This window comes from Neltuma alba, unplaced genomic scaffold (genome assembly GCF_004799145.2).
Source record: "Neltuma alba isolate B1F8T4 unplaced genomic scaffold, ASM479914v2 tig00003945_pilon, whole genome shotgun sequence".
Classification (NCBI taxonomy): domain Eukaryota; kingdom Viridiplantae; phylum Streptophyta; class Magnoliopsida; order Fabales; family Fabaceae; genus Neltuma; species Neltuma alba.
Window position 1 is genome coordinate 20,031 of NW_021633489.1, and position 21,733 is coordinate 41,763.

Consider the following 21,733-nt stretch of genomic DNA (forward strand, 5'->3'; position numbering starts at 1 on the left):
ATGAAAAATAAATTCTGAAAATAATTTATAAGTAACTTTTCAATCGTGATTTATAGATTACGAAATAAGTAAATGAGTAGAGTTTTGTCTCGACTTATATAAATGCTATCCTAAACAGGTCTTATGTTGTGAATGATTTATTGAAGTTTTATGCATGATAGATAATATATTACTCCTCCGGTCCTTAATAGGACCTATTTAACTAATTTGATTAGATTAAAAAAGTTAGGTAAGTTAGTTAATTACAAAAATTGTGACATGTTTTTTCTAAAATACCATAATCATCTTTCTTAATACCCCTCTCTATCTTCTACTTGATTATGGTTGATGGAGTATCCATAGGGGTAATTTATAGAAAATTGATAAATATGAGAAATGGGTCTTATATTTAGAACTAAAACCAACTCAATAATTGGGTCCTATATTAAAGACCGGAGGAGTACAAGGTTTTCAATTAGTAGTTGTTTTACCATGATTGATGATTGTCATAAGATGTCTGGAAATTCAAGAATTCAACAATCAAACGTAGCAAATTTTTTAATTAATTTTTTTAATTTTCTGAATTCCTTCTTTAAACAATCATTCAATAAAATCTCAAAATCTACATGAAAATAAACTTGAAAATGACCCAAAAAGTATCCTGAAGATACCAAGAGTTTTGAAACGATTTTGCCATTTTGACACTTTGGCGTCTCATTGTTCTCTGAAAAAAATTGCGTAAATTATAAACGCTTCGAGTCTGGCCAAAAAAAAAACGCTTCGCGGCAAGACCTCGCAAAGGGTGAAATGAGCATGACTCTGAAAAGTGAGAAGACGTACTCCAGATTTCTATCAAATGAAGACCTTACACGCGTACCACTTGACTGAAAATAAGCAATTCTAGTGGCTTGAGTGTCCGGGCACACCATCTAACCATGGAGCTATTAACAGTCAACCGTTGCCTTGTCCCCCATGGTCGACTCGTCGAGTCCGTAATTCGCATCGCTCAAGGGAGCGAAAAGCTCGTTCACAAAATGCCAGTGTGATTAATTTTGCATTTTTGCTCCCTTTCTCTAGTATCATTTCTATCTGATGCATTAATTGAACCTACTTTTGGACGTAGAAGATTGAGACGTGGAGTTATAGCGATAGATAGAACGACCGATAGACAGGGAGAGAGAGAGTGGGAAGACTTGGTGGAATTTGGTCCGTGTATGAAACGAAGGACACAGGGCTGAACACCGATGCTTTTTCTTTTCATCCTTACCCTCTTGCCGAGACCTTCAAAGTTTCATTCTTTCAGCTGTCTTCGCTAGTCAGGAATCTTCATCTACTGCAGAGCTACTAAGTGCGGGCGCGCCTGTGCGCCCTTTGATCTTCCTTGAATGGCGGAGGAGGAATCGCCTTCGTCTCCTACTGTATTGAGCATGGAGGGTCTTGACGATGTGGAAGACTACGTTTCGGTCAGTTCTTCTCCCTTTTGAGAGGTTTTTTATGCGCTGATGAAATGTTGCAGGGAATATTTCAATCATTAAAAAAAAAATGGAGAGAAATTTCATGGACTGTAATTGATTTTGTATGTGCATTATTTGAATGCTCTTTTGAGACGTTGTTCGGCATATGATAGATTGAAACTAAAGAAGTGGAGGTTTCAATCACAGAAAAGAAAGAAAGAAAGAAAAGAAAAAGTGGGGGTTCTTGTTTTTCTCTAAACATGTGATTACAGTTCATGGCCCAAAAAATGTGATTAGAATTATCGGGTTTTGAAAGTTTAGGTTCCGTTTTTCCTTTCTTTTCCTTTTTTTTTTTTGACCGAACCATTTTCCCCTTTTTGAACCTCTGAAATCTTTCAAGTCCACTGACCAAATATTGTAATTGTATTATAGGGGTTCTGCTTCGCGTAGATGGTTTTTCTGGTTGTTGGAATTGAGATATAAAAATGAACAATTGAAAGGCTTCCACTTTCCAGTATCCAAAGATCGCGCATAATATTTGTTCTTACCCAACATCTTTGCGCGGATTTTTCCTTCAAGTCAATGCCTTTTAATAGCTTCCTTTATTTTGGTCAGTTTACTGAGAAGAATGTGCTAAAAAGACAAGTTCTCTTGTTACCGTTCTTTCCCTTTCCTGTTAGCAGTTACTATTTATTAGGCGTTGAGAAATCCGAGGACAAGAAAAAAACAATTGAAAATGAGGGCCTTTTTTGCGCCATTTTTCTATTAAAGGAATCATAATTAAGGTTTCATGTGCGCTGCTCCAGGATTAATATACGTTATGGTTTTTAGTAAATGCTTCGTTTTGCTGATTGAATAATACTGACTGCTTAGTGTCAGCTGTTTTCAAACTTCCATAAGAAACGGAGAAGCTGGAAATATATCTGTTGGCCTGTGCACTTGGCATTGGCAAGATTCTTCTCTATTTGGCATAGGCGCAGTATAGTATTCATCTGTTCATGTATTGAAAAGTGGGGACTTAAGTGTTTTATTTTTCTTCTTACTGTCAATCCCAAGTTAATACAGGTATTCAGAAAACAGAATCTAATCATTTGCCCCCCTGCATATCAATAATTCGTGATTTTTATTAATTTCATACTGACAAATCAAATGCACCAAAAGACTGAGCTTAAGTCAGATTTCAGGCATCTGAACCGGAGGGTTTGGCAAGGGAAACATACCATCATTTATATGAGCTTATGCAGAATGGCAATGTGGCATTTCGGGATGACCGTATGGAAGAGGTGATGCTTGTACTTAATCTTTGATGTTTGGACAACTTCACTTATTTCTTTGACTATTCATTCAAATATAGTGTCTCGATATATATTAATCACTTGTCTTTTGTATTTCTTAACTTTGTGTTGAAGTTGAAATAGATATATATGTGTCACCTGTAAGGGAAACTGAAACAGAAATTGCAACAACAACAAGTCTTATATCACTAGGTGGGGTAGGCTATATGGTGGGATAAGGCTACATGAATTGCACGATATCATTATGCTTTATCAACAACTAAGTTTTTGGATATGTTGTTGATCTTGAGGTCTTGTTCAATGACCTCATTGAACGTTCTCATCGGTTTTCCTTTGCCCTTTTTCATAGGACTCCTGTCCGATCTACCATTCTCACTAGCGCCTCCATTGGCCTATGAAACAGAAATTGAATTAAAACAAATTATCATGAATTTCAGTGATGAAAAAATTAAACTTGAGTTATGTAATGGGGTTAGCCTGTCCGAATGAGACTGTTAATCCAATTATTGTTGCTTTATGTGGAGAAATTTGGAAAGATTTATATTGGCAGTTGACTGTGGTCTTGACATTATTGTGAAGGTCTCATTTGCATGGGAAATAATAGAAGAATGGTTCTTGTTCTCCACCATCTAGCCACTATTTTTCTTCATGTAACTACATAGATTGGAATCTTTTTCATTTTCCCCCACCCTTCCTCATTCACATTATCTGTTTGTCCGTAGTTCACTTGTTAACACATTCCATTATATTCTTGTGGTTATATATCGGATGCATGCTAATATTAGGCTTTAGCTAAAATTTGAGAAAATCTCTACGCAGCTCCAAATATGTCTTCATTGCTTTCTTTTTTGTTTGATAACCTTTACAGAGTTCGATCATTGTATCTTTTTCTGGTCTGTTTTTTGAAAGGCCAATTCTTTGTGACAAGCCTTTCAAAATATAAGCAAGGCATTATCTTGACAAATTATTGATTGGCATTTCACTGCATGGTTAGTGTGGGATGCTCAATGTGGTGTTAGTTAAGTTATGCTTATGCTAGAGTTATGTGGCATTTTTCTCTGGTCCTTCTCTTTTGTTACCTACGACATGTGGTCTTCTTTCTGAAGAAGTTTTAGTTGTAACATTGCGAGGAAAGAATGCATTTCTCATGTGTTTTAAAGAGGATAACATATGATATTGAAAGTGATTCATTATCAATTAAAATATTTATAATGCTTTGTAAAATGTCGTTCCGGTGCTGACCTCTGAGACTATCCGTTCAGGCGATCAACTTTTACTCTAGAGCAAATAGCATCAGGACTGGTGATCCAGTCATACTCAATAACCGAAGTGCGGCTTATATCAGGTTAAGCATAAATAACCTTGTGGCTTTTAAATACTTAATAAAAATTTGTTTTTGTTGTGGAAAAATTTTGCTTGAATTTTGTTGGCTTCAGTGATCTTATGTCAATGATAATTTTTCCTCTCTTGTACAGAATTAGCCAATTTTTAAAACACAGACCTCCATCAGCTTCAGAATATAGTCCGTTGAGTGGGCTTGATCCTACAACACATGCTGAAGTATACTTTGATGCACTGTCTTTATCATGCTGAAAATTTTGAGTTTATAAATTGATTTTTACTTAGAAGTTAACAGCTGGCAACCATTTCAGCTTGGTTTGAAGGATGCTGAGAAGCTTGTCAACATCCGAAGTACTTCAGTAAAATCATACCTTTTGAAGGCCAATGCTCTTTTTCTGGTAAAGTCTCCCTTGTAGTTAATCTTCGTTATAGTTTATGGGAATTCCTGTCATTTATTGAGGCAATCATGTGGATGCATGCTTCTTTCTATCAGGTGGCAGTTGCTTGTTTTCCCATTTTAGGATATTTGTTTCTTGGGATGGAATAGTTTCTTAGTTGTGCTGAGCTAGCTGTATAAAAAGGCACTACTGAATCTTGAATGAATTGAAAATGTAGGGTTGTCCATAAGTGCTATTATAGTGATTCAAGAGTAATCAGTTTTTGACAATGGGAAAATGTTATAGGCATTGTTTGTTTGCTTCTTTTATTGGAGAGGCACTGTGAAACAAAATGGTTCTGTGGGGTGCTCTTAAATTTTTTTTTTAATAAAAAAATGTGGTCCCTTTTTTGCATGGTAAACTATTGTTTGCAGATCTCCTATGGTTTCATTATGCAGAGATCAGTACATGACAAATTTAATACTGCTGTAACGCCAGTTGGTACCAAAGATGTTTCTTATATAGCACTGAGTGATTCACAAGAGACTATTTCACCATGCTTCTTTGTCCATAGTCATTTTTATATATATGCCATATCAATGATGTCACATTGACGTTGTGCTGCTTTGAGTTGACAGCTGGAGAAATATGAGATGGCTCGGGATGTTATTCTTTCGGGCCTTCAAGTTGATCCATATAGGTACTACAGATTTGGGATCCTTTTAATTTCTGTTCTGCATTTTCCTTTTGAAAATATTATGGAGATTCAGATAGAGCCTTTAGCCTTTGCAACAGTCATCTACTGAACTATATGTGTCATCTATGTCTGCCATTTGATTCTTTTCTGGTGTAATGTAGTAATTCTCTACGGGTGTCTCTTTCAAACCTGGAAAGAGCATTGGCTAGCTTGGCGAGGATGAGTAAACATGGACAGCCAGAGCGCTCTGATGACTTTGATTGCACTCTTTGCCTCAAGTTGCTTTATGAACCTGTTACAACCCCTTGTGGACATTCTTTTTGCCGGTCATGTCTATTTCAGTCAATGGATCGTGGTTGGTACTTTCTGATGTTGATTTGTTTGAAGTGGGAGCCCGTATTATATATTAACTACATATTAAATCTGTTAACTTTTGTCTTAATTTGTTAGGCAACAGGTGCCCGTTGTGCAGGACAGTTCTGTTTATTAGTCCTAGAACATGTTCCGTGAGGTGGGTCATCTAGTAGAGATCGTGACTTTAAATGCTTATACCAATTCATCAAACCACATAAAGGCCCTGGATTCCCGTCTTTTTATTTCCTTCTCATCAAACGTGGGAGTAGTCAAGTAGGGCAGGCATTCAATGATTCAAACTTCCATATTTTTAGGCCTGTACAGCATATATGTAAGAAATTACTTTATTGAGTGGCCTTTTTCCTTTGCTGGAAAGTTGCTTGCAAAACTTCTCCATGGTAATAATGTTGCGTTTTCTCTAGACTCAAAATGACGGAAGAACACAGCAGTTTTCACATACCTATTTCAGTGAGTGGTGAAGGCCATTAAATTTTGAGTGTCTTTTTTACCCCTATAGCTGTGCCAAGCATAAATTAACAGGGTTACAAGAGTATCCCTTTGTGGATTTGATATAAGAAGTCTGGGACTAAGTCTTTTTCCCCTGTTTTTATTATTGCTGTGAACTTTCCAGTGTGACATTGAAAAACATTATACAAAAGAATTTTCCGGAGGAATATGCTGAAAGGAAGCAAGAGAATGACAGTTTGAGCAACCTGGGCCTAGATTTGATCCCTCTCTTTGTCATGGATGTTGTCATTCCATGCCAAAAGTTTCCACTCCATATATTTGAACCCCGTTATAGACTGATGGTGAGTTAGTCTATTGTTGTTGATTGTTGTGGAAATTTGAATTTTAAATATGTCTTGAATGTCAAATAAGTGGTTCATATTTCTATGACTAATATCCTTGGGAAGTTATGGTGATGCCTGCTTGAGCAGTGGGAGGGGCATAAATTATTATTCAGGAGGAAAAATGAAGAATTCATTTTTCTATTTTTAATCAAGAGGATGTCCTGCTAATTTTCAGTTAGGAGAATGTTGATGTTTATGCGACAATAACAGATCAGAAGACATATTTCTTGATGATTTATGAATGTACTCTTGTTTTTTTAAACTTAATTACCTTGTTGAATTCTAGACATGCTTCTTAGCAATGCTGATTAGCGTATAATGATACAGAGCACTGACTGGACTTGAAAACTTACAATAGCAGAAAAAGTTGAACTTCGATTTTCTAATTTAAATAACAGATCAGAAGATACATTTCTTAATAAATTAGGCATTTGCTGTTGTTTTAAACATTCAATTCTAGGCATATTTACGCAGGTTAGGGTAATTATAGAGTAGTGATTCCCTAAACTTGAAAGCTTATAGTAGCAGAAAGAAAAAATTGTTTTGAGTTAGACGAGGCCTTTTACTTGGCCATGGGGAATATTGATGGATGATATGGTCTGTGAAAAGTTTGTAATTTCTTTACAATTTCACAAAAGAACTACTGGGAGAGGGTCATTGGTAAATTACAGTTATCGTGGATTTTTAAAGTAATCCAATTTTTGGTGATAAATGGTGTTGATAATTAAATGTTTTGAATTCGATTTTATATATGATTTCATCATACTTGTTCTGCATTTTTCTAAAACAGGTAAGAAGAATAATGGAAGGAAATCGTCGGATGGGAATGGTAGATCAGCAATGGTCCTTTTTTGCCCATTTTTCTTTATTTAGGTATAATGGACTGACCAAATTCCTTTGTTTACTGCGCGGGGTTTGTCCATTCACCGTTTAGGTTATAATCGATTCTGAAGCAGATTCCCTGGCTGAGTTTGCCTGTGAAGTGGAAATTACTGAGTAGGTGCTTGGTTTATTGTTTCCTCAGAAAAGTTCATGTGATACATAACTCTGACAAAACTCATGTATGCCGCTTATTTACAATGAATGATTTTTATATTTGATTTTATAGGTGTGAACCACTTCCGGATGGACGTTTCTATATAGAGGTGCAAATATAATTGTGATTTCTCTTCTCTTGTTATGATGCTTTATAGCATGTTGTGAGATGAAGTAAGGAAGTAAAATTTTCTATACTGCTTTCTACTTTTGAGAATGAGATACTTTTCTTTAGTCTTTTGTGAAAGAGGTTCTTGCCGTATTTCATTCTCTATTTAAGAGCATTTGTATGCTTGATAAGTTATGGCTGAGCTGGCGGAGGTTAATCACAGGTGACCACATTCAGCAACAGTTTTTTGAAACTTAATACTACAGGCCGAGTGTTTATTTATACATTCTCATATGCTGCAGCAACGTAAACCTGAGATAACAATGTTTCATAACATTAATTATAGACATGGTTTGTCGTCGTCGTCATTCTTGTTTCACAGCATTAATCAGTCTATTGGGATTTTACAACTTCGAGAAAGAATCAGTCATATTAATATTTGACAAATCTTCACAGAAACTCCTGGATGACTGAAATTTTGCTTGTTCTAATATTATGTTGTGGCTTTCTGCCCAAGTGTAAGATAATTTATCAGAAAAATAGTGAGTTGAGTAACTTCAGTTTCAAGGTGGTGTCGCTTAACTATTTCACTCTCCTGGCTTGGTGTTATTAGTTCAAAGACACTTCTGAGGCTTCTGATGTTGATCTGTATTCGCTTAAGTTCTACTTTCTCTTTAGATGTTTATTCAAGTTGTACATGAGTATAAATTGCCCCTGCATGCAGATTGAAAGTCGTAGGAGATTTCGCATCATCCGATCATGGGATCAAGATGGGTAAGTTGTTATTAGCTTTTGTCCTTAACAAATTATATTGCTGCTGATCTCTGGACTTATAGGAACGTGTCCTTTATGCCTTTCTAATGTTTGTACTCAGGTATCGTGTTGCAGAGGTCGAATGGATTCAGGATATTATGCCATCGGAAGGTAGAGAGAGAGAAGATGTAAGTTTACTGGAATCTCGTCTCCAATTTTTCTTTAGGCTTTCTGAAATGTTGGCGAATTTTGTACTGTTTTCTGAAGATATATCAAGCTTCAATTTTGATAGGCTTCTCATCGATAGGCTGGTAATTTTAAGTAAATAAAGCTGTCACATTACCTGGGCACTGGGGAGCATTTTGAATGTGATTTTTTGGGCTTATTATCTTGGTTCATCAATATGTGCTTTATTTCCAAATTCGACGGTCTTGGTCTTGGAGGGGACAGGGAGCGTCTCTAGTTAATATAAACAAGCAAGAACCCGATATGTATCGTATTGGAATCAAGAGATGGCAGAACCTTGCATAAAATCTTAAAATTTTCAATGCTTATGACTAAATGGTCAAGCTCTCTCGAGTCTGATGGTGACCTGTATAGGAGGATCCCTCATTCTGATAAATTTCATCTCTATAAATTTATTTTTCCAGTTACAGGAAATAACAAATAATGCGGCAGAAAGTGCTCGATCATGGATCAGAAGGGCTAAAGAAGCAGCAGGACAAGGTAAAATTGCATTGTGATTCCCAAGGGATGTCTTAAATTTGGTGTTGATTGAAATTTTAAAATATATTTAATATTCTCCTGCCCTCTTCCTTTTTTAATCCTTACAATGGAATGCGTCAGTATTTAACTACAGAATTCCACGCAGATCAAAGACGACTCGAGAGACTGTTGAATGTTGAAGTGATGATGCCCCCGCCACAAGACCCTGAGCGCTTCAGTTTCTGGGTGCTTTTCGCCTTCTCTGCAATAAAATATATATGCTACCTCTTGTCTTTAATATAAGAGCCAATTGAGAATTAAATTTAGTCTTAAATATGAGGTTTTAATTCACTTTGTCTTTTTTTTTTTTTTTTTAAATATCTCTTATTGATTGCGAGAGGGCCCTTATCAAGAAATAATTCTAATCATTCATTGTACATGATGAAGAGGATAATTTAAGAAGATCAATACACATTTGTCACAAATAATCAACTTAATTAATTTTTTAAATATATTTAAATTAGTTATTGAGCTCTTATATTAAGGAGAAAAGGTAGCATATATATAATTTGATATTCTGTTTTTCATTGACCCCTGTACTGATGTACGTTTGATTGCAGCTTGCTACCTTATCAAACCGGAGGCCTTCAGAAAAACTTGATCTCCTGCGCTTGAGAGATACCAAAGAGGTATACCCCTTTTTTTCATTTATTCCATTTTTCTGGTTGTTTTTCTCTAGCTCCAGATTATTGATATATCCTTGCTTGTTATTCTCCAACCATAATTTTCTGGTTGTTTCCTCGTAGAGGATCAGGCGGGGTTTGATATATCTGCGAGCTGAGGAGCAAGGGTGCAGAATCCAGTAAATGGCAGGCTCACACTATTATGTAATGCCAGTTTTTATAGATATATATATATATATATATATATTGTTCCAAAGTCATTCAATATTCTTTGGCCTCATGAATGGCATTAATGAGGTCATTTTTGTTGTAAGTTGCCACATGAACACATGAAGCTAAACCCATCGTTTTTACTGTACTGTGATCAGGCATTTTTTGAATTGTGCATTGTGAATGATAAAAGTCATCTTTTGATCAAGAAAATGCTTGTGGTTATGATTTTAGCAGTTCATGAACTCCTTGAGTGTATCTTTTGCCAAACAATTTAGATAAGATTATCGATAGTACTCCTCCGGTTCTTATTATAAGACCCCATTTGACTTTTTATTTGGTCCTAATTATAAGACCCCAATCCATTTTGTCTCTTATATTTATGTATTTTTTTCCAAGATAATCCTTCTAATAATGATAGTTTTAGCCAATATACTTAATTAGCAAGGATATTTTAGGAATGACAACACTTATTTATTATAAATAACCAACTTAACTTACTTCCTTAATCTCCTCAAATAAGTCAATTGGGTCTTATAATTAGGACCGGAGGAGTAATTTTTTTATCATGTATTTAGAGAGAATAATGAAGAGCATGTTGCTACAAGACACTCCATGGTGGCCAAAAAAAAACTTACAGGACATTCCTACGTTCTTTGTGCTTAATCTTATTATTCTTTTAATCATTGTAAGTATATTATATGCTTTCAATTTAAATCATATAAAATTCCCTATCTCAAATAATTTTGATTCTCTATATGTTTTTAATTATTTTATATCAAAGATAACTGTTTTTTTCTTCAAATATATACTAGTAGAAGTGTTATAATTGTTATGAAACCTAAAGTCTCAGTAACAATAAGTTTCAATATAAGAAATGATAATTTCTTGCTTGTTATTGTAAATTTTTTATAATTTTGTTAGGACTTCATTGTAATTCTTTTTTATTATTATAAAGATTAAAATAAAAAACGAATTTACAGTTAAAATTGACAACTACAACGGCCAATGAGATCTTGGCGAAGATGTGGGGAAATACGGGAAGATCCAAGCATCACCAGCATCCTTATGAAGCAGGCCAGCGGGCTTGACAAGCACATTGTCTTTGCAACGGATTGTTGAATAAAATAGTAAAAATACACATTCCTTGGCGAACAAACAAACCAACGTCCCAACTGACTATCATGAAACAGTTAAACAATCATCAGAAAAATGAAAAGAACCATACCCCCAAAAAAAAAAAAAAACTACTTTGAACGATGTTTCTGGGGCTCAACGCATAGCTAGCTCCTTCTTCCACATTCCACTCATTTTTACCTAGTCTCCCCCCCCCCCCCCAAAAAAAAAAACTCAAAACTCCCATCAACTACTCCTCCCTCTGAAAAAGTAAATGCTTTCTCACTCATTATTGGAGTTACGAAGACTTGCCGCCTTCTTGTTATGTTCCACCTCTGCAACCATTCTTGTTTTTCCAACCTGTCATCCATGTCCGTGTCCTTCTTCCTCCTCTTCCATGGCTTAGTCCTCTTCCTCGTTTCTCCGTCATCCCCCCACCACCGTCCCTCCGTGGTTTTCTTCCCCACAGAAGTATGGCCGGAGGGTTTATATCGGCGGTGGTAATTCACGGCCAGTCTTCCCTTCATCTTCTTTCCCTCTTCTGCTTCGTCGTCTTCCTCCTCCTCATTTCCCTTTCCAATGCTGCTTCAATCACTAGCCTGTTCTCGCCCCCTGTTAATTATCTCATTGATTGTGGCTCCTCGAAGCAGACCCTTCTCCAAGATGGAAGAACCTTCAGGTCTGATCGTGATTCCACTTCTCTTCTCTCCTCCGACGAGGACATCCAAACTTCAGTTGATTCCATCAATATAAATGCTTCCTCCTCGGTTCCTCCTACCTCGCTTCCTTTATTCAATAGTGCCAGGATTTTTACGGCTAAATCCACATACACTTTCTATATCTCCAAGATGGGTCGACTTTGGGTTCGCCTTTACTTCTTCCCACTTCCTCATCCTTCTTATAATCTCACCCAGGCGGTTTTCTCCGTCCAAACTGATCGAATCGTTCTCTTGCATGACTTCTCTGTCAAAGATAATACCTCTTTTGTGTTCAAAGAGTACCTCCTTAATGTCTCCGACACCAGATTCTCCTTAAAGTTGATTCCCCAGAAAAAGTCTCTCGCTTTCATCAACGGTATCGAGGTTGTCTCCGCCCCTGACCCTCTTATCCCTGATGCGGCTACTTTAGTTTCCTCGCAAGGAGATTTCCATGGGATTTTTAACCATGCTCTTCAGGTATGTTACAGAGTTAATGTTGGAGGTCCACCCATGCCTCCAAACCGAGACACTTTGTTAAGATCATGGGAGACTGATACTTCCTATAATGCATTCCCGCAATTGTCCCAGAATGTCTCTGTTTCGACAAAACTGATCAAGTACCCAGAAACAGGTGAGGTGACTCCACTGATCGCCCCTGGCTCTGTATATTCTTCAGCTATGGAAATGAAAGATCCCAAAGTAAACCAAGGCAATTTCAACCTCTCTTGGAGAATGAACGTAGACCAGAGTTTCTCCTACTTGATAAGATTGCACTTCTGCGACATTGTAAGCCAAAACCTTAGCCAATTATACTTCAATTTGTACATAAACGAGATGATGGGTGTTGCAAATTTAGATCTTTCCTCTGAAACCAAAGCTCTAGCCACTGCTTTTTACCAGGACTTCGTACTTAATTCTTCTGCTATTACAAATGGATCTATTTTGGTACAAGTGGGTCCCGCGAATCTCCAACAAGGGATGCCCAATGCGATTCTTAATGGACTCGAAGTGATGAAGATGAGCAATATAGCTGATAGCTTAGATGGATTTTTCTCTGTTGATGGGAAATACAGGGGTCCGAGCTCACGCACAATGGTTCTGAAAGTGGCTGCCGTTATTGGGTTAGGATTCTCTGTGACTGCGATGTTTCTTGTTGCCGTGATCTGTTTCCGATGGAGACGAAGGCCTCGTGGATGGGAAGCTAGAGATAGCTTCTCGTCATGGCTTCTTCCTATTCAATCCACCCATCCTGGAAGTTTATGTTCTGCGTCAAGCAAAAGCAGCTCTAGAAGGTCAAGCATATTTGGTTCCCGCAAGAGCAAAAGCGGCTACTCTGGTTATTTAACACCAACTGGGATCGGACGTTTCTTTGCTTTCGATGAACTCCAAAAAGCCACAAATAACTTTGAAGAAAAAGCAGTGATTGGCGTCGGAGGATTCGGAAAAGTCTATCTTGGGACATTAGAAGATGGGACAAAGGTTGCCATAAAACGAGGAAACCCAAGTTCAGAACAAGGCATAAATGAGTTCAGGACAGAGATAGAAATGCTCTCTAAACTCCGACACCGACATTTAGTTTCCTTAATGGGATTCTGTGATGAAAACTCAGAGATGATTCTCGTCTACGAATACATGGCCAACGGCCCTTTTCGTTCTCATCTCTACGGCTCCAACCTACCTCCATTATCATGGAAACAAAGGCTTGAAATCTGCATAGGTTCCGCTCGTGGCCTTCACTATCTCCATACAGGCGCAGCACAAAGCATCATTCACCGAGACGTAAAAACCACAAACATTCTCTTAGACGAAAACTTCATAGCTAAAGTGGCAGACTTTGGGTTATCCAAGGCAAACCCAGAGAGAACCCATGTGAGTACAGCAGTGAAGGGTAGTTTTGGATACCTCGATCCTCAATACTTCAGAAGCCAGCAATTAACTGAGAAATCCGATGTTTATTCTTTCGGGGTTGTGCTCATGGAAGCACTATGTGCGAGGCCAGTGCTTGACCCGACACTTCCAAGGGAACAAGTGAATTTAGCGGATTGGGCATTACAGCAACATCGGAGAGGTATGCTCTATAGAATCATCGATCCTCGTATTGCCGAAACCATTGCCTCTGGGTCGTTGAACAAGTTCGTTGAAGCCGCGGAGAAGTGTCTGGAGGATAATGGGGCGGATAGGCCTACCATGGGGGATGTGTTGTGGAACCTGGAGTATGCTTTGCAGCTTCAAGAAGTTGTTTCGAGGATCGATACAAAAGAAGATACAACAGCGAGTTCGATTGCGTTACAACAGCCTAATGAGAGTGGCGAGAAAGGAGATCATTCTGGTACTCAGGCAACTGAAGAATCTGATGTGACCGATGTTGATTCTATGTTGTTCTCTCAGATTGCTCACTTCGAAGGAAGGTGAGGTGGCATGTCTGTGACGAGTTCCTTTAGTCCTCATAGATAAGAGAAGAGAACTACCTGCAAAAATTTGAGATCAGTTCTTGAATGTCGAAATGCCATAATCGACCGTGAAAGCTGTGGAAGCTTTGAAGGGTTTGGGTCTCATGTTCCAGAATGGATTGGTGTATCATATGGTGATAAATGCAGTAGTGTAGGGAATTTTATGGGAGGGTATGTTGTGTGTTGTGTTCTTTTTGTTATTTCCTTTTTTGGCCAGAGATATATATTGGACAGTGTACTCAGCTGTAAGAATTTGGGTTAGTTTCTTCCTTCATGAACACTAACCATTTTATTTGAATGGTTTCCATTTCAATTTTTTAATGCTCAATTAAAAGTATCGTTCTTTAAATTAGCAAATGAAAAGTCGCTATGGTTAATTTTATTTTATATTTCCATCTGAATAAAAAAATTGAACTACAAAACATAAGATTAAAATTTCATGGATACAACAACGTTATGGATATTTTTTTTCCTTTTGAAAAAAATGTTTAGTAGCCAGCGGCTAGTAAAAAATAAGTATTTATGACTTATTAATAATAAAATAGCAAAGTTTGTTATAAATCTCATTTTATTTATTTATATATTCATTAAAACTGAAACTGAATCATGAATATTGATGTTTTTTCCAACCACGAAAAGAGTCCTTAATATAAGAACTAATTACCTAATTTGAAAAAATTAAAAAAAGTTAGTAAGTTAATTATTTATAATAAATATATGTTATCTTTTTTAAAATGCATTTATTAATCATGTGTGTTTGAATTATTCATTAGTAGTAACTCCTTAGCATATGTAATCATTATAAGAATTATTTGAGAACAAAATAAATAAATATTAAAGATAAAATATATTAAGATTTTATATTTAGAACATAGTACTTCCAATAAATAAAAAGTTTACAAGTTTGTGAAAAACATCGCATTATCTTTTGGGCCGCATACCCCATATAAAAATTGAACATTTGGTCCGCAATTTGGGCTTTAACATGGGCCCAATCTTCAGGAGCCCAATCTAGTATCTCAAAAATGGATAATTAACGCAATTTGCAGGGCACAACCATGCCCTTCTCACCGACACCATCAATCTGGAAGATTCCGTGGCAAATATTATAATTGATAATATATGTAGTCAATTAATCCAAACAAATTAATTATAGAGGCAGATTATATAATTGTGTAGTGGATTTTGGTTATTCCCATTTGATAATCAAGCGTCTGCTCAAGTTTTTATTTTGCCAAATAAACAAACCACTCAAATGCATGTCAAATCCTCTGAATCATTATTCAAATTATGGGTTTCCAAGTTATTGTAAGCAATAAATATTTATGTACTTATTATGACAATTCTATTTTCATACTCTTCAAATTATTCCATTTCTTGCATAAACGACATGAGCGACGACTATTTTCAGGCAATAAGCATGAAGAAAGTACAAAATCAAAACGACAAATGCTTTTTGAAATTTCACCTTCCACCAAACATACTTCATTTTTGTTTCATAATTGGGAAAGGGTTATGTTATCAATCTGAAATTCAGTTTTAACTAATTCACGATGGTTATGCTAGTATTATATTGTGAAGAAAGAAAATGAAGCCGCGGGATATGGTTGTACTCCTCCGGTCCTAATTATAAGACCCAATTGACTTATTTGAGGAGATTAAGGAAGTAAGTTAAGTTGGTTATTTATAATAAATAAGTGTTGTTATTCCTAAAATATCCTTGCTAATTAAGTATATTGGCTAAAACTATCATTATTAGAAGGATTATCTTGGAAAAAAATACATAAATATAAGAGAGAAAATGGATTGGGTCTTATAATTAGGACCAAATAAAAAGTCAAATTGGATCTTATAATAAGGACCGGAGGAGTATTATTTTAGATTATCAGAAAGGCAGAGTTAAGTCTTTGACCATATTAAAAAAATAAGTCAGACTCTACCCAAAAAAAAAAAACTAAAACACATGCTAGTATTTAAATTGATCATTCAAAATAGGTAACATTACACAAAATTCTCTTAAACTCTAAGCCATATGTGCATAACTCTTCAAATTTTAAAACTTAATGACCAACGAACCTAAACTTTTAATTTTGTATGAATAAATCTTAATAATTAGTTATATATCTTCTTAAATCATTGTATGTATATTTAACTATATAAATAATAAATAAAATGATTAGTATGAGAGTTATTTGCATAAAATAAATGTAAGAGTCGATATGGATTTATTGTAAATTTTAAAGTTTTTTTAACAAATATCTACACATAACACAAAGTTCAAGAGAGTGATGTATAATTCCACCAAACAAATTGGACTAAATTAGATAATATTTAATGATAAAATAGTATTTTGGGGGCAAAAAAAAAAAAAAAGGCAACCGACACACCTTTTCTTGAATTTTGGGACGAAGGAAGAAATTAATTTGAGGGGAGGCATTAAAAGTTTGTCAATTTGGAATGGATCACCTAATTACAATCAATTTTCAGTTAGAAAGTCGCCAAATATGTTGACATCTCACCAAGGCAAGCAAATACCAGGCCATATAATAGCCAAACAAGACCAAATTCTTTTTTTATTATTTGCTGAAATATTGTTTAAAAAAAATTTAAACTCTCTAACTAACAAAAAAATACGTCAGACTACGTCATAAGGTCACCTTACCAGATCCACATTTCCCCACTTATGCCCAACTCATTATAAACACATCCACTTCATAATAAGCTCAAAATGCCTCATTTTTAAATTTTGTGTAATGTGAGATAGTATACTGAGAAAATTGTAATAAGATCTCATTCAAGAGGATTAAATATAAAAAAATATATTAAAATTATGACATTATTTTGAAGTCTTAAGAAATCTCATTACAAGAGATTTTATTTGTTTAATTACTAAATTGTTCTTTTTAAGTATGCATTAACAACTAGAAGGGTTGTTGTTAACAATTTAAATTGTAATGATTAATAATTATCGTGTCAATATCTGCCGCGATAGTTATTAGTCGTTACACTATAAATTGTCAATTACTATACTTTCAATTGTTAATACATACTTTTAAAAAAAAAAGATAATTTGGTAATTAAATAAATAAAATTTATTACAATGAGATCTTTTAGGATTTTAAATTAATTTGATAATTTCAAAGGACCTTTCTATATTTAATTCTCTTGAATGAGACCTTATTAAAATTTTTCTTAGTATATTTAGTACTTAAATCATAGCCAAATAAAAACTAGTTAATTTATTTATTTATGTAAAATGTGTATTCAGTTTTTTAAAATACTCTTTTAAGCACTACTTCCAGTCCTTAATATGAGAGTTAGTTTAACTTTCAATTTAGTCATAAATACAAGACCCTGATTCATTTTATCTCTTATATTTATCTATTTTTTTCAAAAAAAAATCTCCGTAGTAGTTGCATGTATTAAATATTTAACAAATGACACTTGATTAGCAAAGTATTTTAGGAAAAACAATACATATTTATTACAAATAACTAACTTAACTAATTCTCTTAATTTACTTAAATTGGTCAACTAGTTTTTATATTAAGCACCAATAGTAGTAATATGTATTAAAAATTACACCATTGATTAAAAAAAATCCCTTCACATATACAAATAATAGAGAGAGTTTAAGCTAGCAAGAGAGACGTCCAGTTGATAAAAAGTCAGTTTATACTTCACAAAATTGTGAGTTCGAATTTCACTGCCGTAAGATTTTATTGGTGGGTTTGAGGTAAAAATGTTAAGAAAATGTTACTTCTACTTTTCTCTTTGATTTATAGATATATTTAATTTGTTCTTTGATTCATGATTTATTTAAATTACTTTGACTCAATCGTATGGGATATGAAGTAACTGTATTTAAAAAAAAAAAAAACGTGACTGTTTGGCTAAATAAAAGAAATTGATTGGTTTCATTTTATTTTTTTATGAAACGCAATAAGAAAAGTAAATATAAATATAAATCAATGAAAAATGTAGAGTTATACATACTCATTTTATCATAGTCTATGTATGCGTACAATAATTTGCAATTAATAATTATTAACGTTTTACAAATGTGAAGTGATTTTAAATTAAGTCTACCCTTTGTAATGACCAGATATAGCAAGGGTGAAGGGTCCCTTTAATCTAACTATTATTGATACAAAACAAGATAGCCCCCATTTTAATATGCATTTTGATCTGTCCTTTGCATAACTACTGTTGTTGTTGGTGTTATATTATTATTATTATTATTATTGTTATTGTTATTGTTATTGTATCTTGGAAGCCAAGAATAATAATAATTGAGGCACCATGTGAAAAGTACCCAAGTGACCTGCCATATGGAGCACGCATCACAAATAATTATAAAGTTCATTTTATGATATGAAATCTTTGATTAAATTTTATTTTTTTCCCAATAATTGTTTTATTTCAAGGTATCATTGACGCAAAATGAAAAATGGAACATATTGATAAGTGGGCAATGATAAGAATGATCCATAATTTTTTTTTAATCTTATGATTCAAGTTAAAATCGCAGCAGCAATAACAATTCATTAAATGAGATTGGTTACATAAATCACATAGTATTATTGTGTTCAACCAATAATGAAATTTTTAAATACATTGTTAACTAAATAATTCTGCTCTATAAATTTTTAAAATTGAATTGTTAAAACCACTCTTGAAAATATTACTGCGCACACGAAATTACAACAAATCCACATGAAATATCATAAACAAAACCTAACTCTCTTTTTTTTTTAAAAACCTAAGCGTTGACTAATTCCATGTCAAGTTCATTTTTATTGTATTTGATGGTTTTTGACTTCTTATTCCTGCTCCCTTATCTAGTACTACTGTGAATAATTTTATTATTTGGCGGGATGGCTTTTAAAACTTTTAAAGTCAACTTGATCAAAACTAAAACCATTTCAACAAATTTTTACTTGAAGCATTCCATTCAATTGGATTTTTTGAAAAAATTTGCAGTATACTTGAAGATAAAAAGCATAAAGATGCAAGAAAGGTGGGGCACATTGAACTGAATGCTTCATTTTGTGATTATTTTTTAAAATGTACGTTACTTGGACCTGAAAAATACTGTAGCCACCAATTCTAAGTCTATAGCTTAAAGTGCATTTTAAGCTATCCTTTCTCAAACAACATACAGGGACTATAATACTTGACATTCATAAATATGTTGGCTTATTATTTGAAAGATTCTTTCTTTTTAATCTTGGACTAGTTACTAAACAATATTTAAAATGCATATCTTTCAAATTAGCTGGGTGTTTAAGTTCTTTTAGAGCACTCCAGGAAAAAATCACGGACCAAATAGTAAAATGAAAAATGCACAATCTTTCTTCACCTAATGGATAAACTCCCTTAAAGTTTCATTCATAATCTGGAGAAAAAGGACCTGAATAGATATATGCAATGAATGATTGAATTGAGTGCCCGCAAAATAAAAATCATAAATGATAAAATGAATCTGGTATGACTCATTGCGGAGTCAGTTGATAAATTCTCAAAAATTCCACTTCCATACCAACTTCATTATTGCAGTTACAGAAAGAGTAAGAACAGGAAAGGGAGGGCTGTGTTGTTTGTCTTGTGTAAAGCTAGCGGGTGAGGATTCCTATAACCCACAGGATACTTCCAAAATCTTTGGTGAAAACTATGTCCAAACAGCCCCATTCCTTTTTGCCATTTCTTCGTGTTGCCAGCCAACACTCCTTATAATCCCCTTCTCACAAAACTTCACATTCCGTTCTAGAAATTCTCTCTTCTTCAAAACCTACTCTGAAGTTTTCGTCTCTCTCTCTCTCTCACATCCAATTCCGATGGATTTTGCAGGCAAGATTCTCAGAAGATCAGTTCATGGTTTCCTTCTGAACTATCACTATTTCACCTCTGTTTCTGCTTTCCTCGCTCTTCCGTTTTCTGCTTCCATTCTCCTCTCTCAAGCTTTTGTCCCTTCCTCTTCATCGCTCTTTCCCCAAATCTCCAATCGCTTGCAGACTCTGTTCGATGCTGCGGGATTCCCTTCTTCTTCTTCTTCAAAAATATTTACCCTTTTTGGCCACAAGGCTTCAGAAACCATCGCTTCCATAATATTCATCCTTCCCTTTACCCTCAGCTTCCTCATCATCGCTAAAGCTTCCATTTTTGAGGCTCTGAAACAACCCCACAGGCCAGCTTCCTCTGCTTCTTCTTTTACTTCCATGATATTTCTGTACAAGCCACTCCTAAAAACCTGCATTAGCAACTCATTGTTGGTTATTTCTGCCATTGCAACATCGTATTGTCTTATGTTTTTTGCCTTTGGTGTCGTCGAAGGACTGGACGACACTTCCCCTGATACCCTGTTCTTGGTTACAACATGTGGGGCGGTTATCTTCTCTGTTCTTTTAGCCAATGCACTCGTCATCAGCAGTATGGCGATGGCTGTGTCTGGTATGGAAGGACGTGGAGGGTATTTAGCGATTCTTAAGGCTTGTGTTCTTTTAAGGGGAAGAACATCAATGGCTTTGCTCTTGGCTCTGCCCATGAACATGGCTCTGGCCGTCATTGAAGCCTTGTTTCACTTTCGGGTCGTGAGAGCGTATCGTGTTGGTGGACGAGCAGAACCTTCGATGGCTTTAGAGGCTATCTTCATTGCTTACTTGTACTCAATCTTCATCGTCCTTGATACTATTGTGGCCTCCATGTTCTACAGAATTTGTAAGACGAGGTCACGGATTAATGATGAAGATGGAAAATTATTGGTCAGGATTGAGATCTCAGGGGAGGACAATTATGAGTTCGAGAAGACCAAGAATTTCGAAGAATTGCCTTGAAATAAGGTTAGGATCATTGAACTAGTCATCGAGGATGTTCTGTTCTGCTTCTGCAATCTTCATGGCTATGTGAAGGATAAGATAGGGATGATGATGATGATTTTTTTTTTTTTGTTATTATTATGAATATAGTATTAAAAAAAAGGTATGTATAGGAGGTGTTTGGGTGCAAGATTTATTTATGCTGCTGGAAGGAAACGGACGGAGCAGCGTCGTAAGACATAAAAGAGTTTGGCTATGTGGAAAAAAACGCAGAAGCCAGAGATTTAGAGTCACCATTCTTATTGATTTCATTGTCTTGTTCTTTCTTGGACTCTCGTCTTCTCTGGATTTTTATCTTGTAAAATGGCAATCCTTTATGTTAAGAGATAGGCGTCCAGTGTATTGATGTATTGGGCCGTAAGCCCATTATGGGTTCATATCTGCTGTATAAATATTGATCGATTGTTCAATAATAAACCGATTGGTATTTTCCACCAAGTCCAGTAACTTGTTTAGTTCTGTTTCACATGGTACCAGAGCGTCAGGTCCAGTGATTGAGCCCGTTTGCAAGGTGAAAGTCGAAGGCCCCATTGCCTTCTCGCCAGAAATCATCACCGTGTTGGCAAAAGTCGAAGGCCCCATTGCCTCCTCACCAGAAATCATTACCGTGTTGCAACACAGTCGTTTCGGCAACACCATCTGCAATACCCGAAACCCAATCTGTGATCTAGCAGGGTTTCTCATTTTGTTCTGCGTAAGAGATATTGATATCGGCGCTATCAGTAGTACTCGGATCATCAAGAAAGGTCCG

The 21,733-nt window shown here is 35.3% G+C and overlaps 3 protein-coding genes across 4 annotated transcripts; all 3 read left to right on the forward strand.

Annotated features, from left to right (window-relative positions):
* Nucleotides 1–846: 846 nt before the first annotated feature.
* Nucleotides 847–10,019, forward strand: LOC114743100 (LON peptidase N-terminal domain and RING finger protein 1). 2 transcript variants are annotated; one of them, XM_028931291.1, is made up of 18 exons: nucleotides 847–1,442; nucleotides 2,618–2,716; nucleotides 3,991–4,073; nucleotides 4,204–4,288; nucleotides 4,381–4,467; nucleotides 5,085–5,146; nucleotides 5,305–5,498; nucleotides 5,594–5,654; nucleotides 6,129–6,306; nucleotides 7,139–7,177; nucleotides 7,283–7,344; nucleotides 7,457–7,493; nucleotides 8,217–8,266; nucleotides 8,367–8,433; nucleotides 8,896–8,971; nucleotides 9,117–9,240; nucleotides 9,571–9,639; nucleotides 9,757–10,019. In XM_028931291.1, the coding sequence occupies exons 1-17, from the start codon at nucleotides 1,365–1,367 to the stop codon at nucleotides 9,623–9,625; spliced, it is 1,437 nt and encodes a 478-aa protein (XP_028787124.1). In that variant the 5' UTR covers nucleotides 847–1,364; the 3' UTR covers nucleotides 9,626–9,639; nucleotides 9,757–10,019. The 2 variants fall into 2 exon arrangements, with proteins under 2 accessions (XP_028787124.1, XP_028787123.1); XM_028931290.1 differs by having other exon boundaries at nucleotides 9,117–9,196.
* Nucleotides 10,020–11,432: 1,413 nt separating this feature from the next.
* On the forward strand, nucleotides 11,433–14,069 carry LOC114743104 (probable receptor-like protein kinase At5g61350). The gene has a single exon (XM_028931299.1). The coding sequence runs from the start codon at nucleotides 11,433–11,435 to the stop codon at nucleotides 14,067–14,069; it is 2,637 nt and encodes an 878-aa protein (XP_028787132.1).
* Nucleotides 14,070–19,793: 5,724 nt separating this feature from the next.
* Nucleotides 19,794–21,246, forward strand: LOC114743105 (uncharacterized). Its single transcript, XM_028931300.1, has one exon. It carries the CDS (start codon nucleotides 19,945–19,947, stop codon nucleotides 20,938–20,940), a length of 996 nt encoding a protein of 331 aa, XP_028787133.1. The 5' UTR covers nucleotides 19,794–19,944; the 3' UTR covers nucleotides 20,941–21,246.
* Nucleotides 21,247–21,733: the final 487 nt, after the last annotated feature.

Bases quoted from the DNA above. Each gene is read 5' to 3' on its own strand.
- LOC114743104 (XM_028931299.1), top strand. From the start codon at position 11,433: ATGGCCGGAGGGTTTATATCGGCGGTGGTAATTCACGGCCAGTCTTCC.
- LOC114743100 (XM_028931290.1), top strand. From the start codon at position 1,365: ATGGCGGAGGAGGAATCGCCTTCGTCTCCTACTGTATTGAGCATGGAG. The intron at 4,074-4,203 runs GTTAAGCATAAA...TCTCTTGTACAG, and splicing joins CGAAGTGCGGCTTATATCAG to AATTAGCCAATTTTTAAAAC. The intron at 6,307-7,138 runs GTGAGTTAGTCT...TTTCTAAAACAG, and splicing joins AACCCCGTTATAGACTGATG to GTAAGAAGAATAATGGAAGG.
- LOC114743105 (XM_028931300.1), top strand. From the start codon at position 19,945: ATGGATTTTGCAGGCAAGATTCTCAGAAGATCAGTTCATGGTTTCCTT.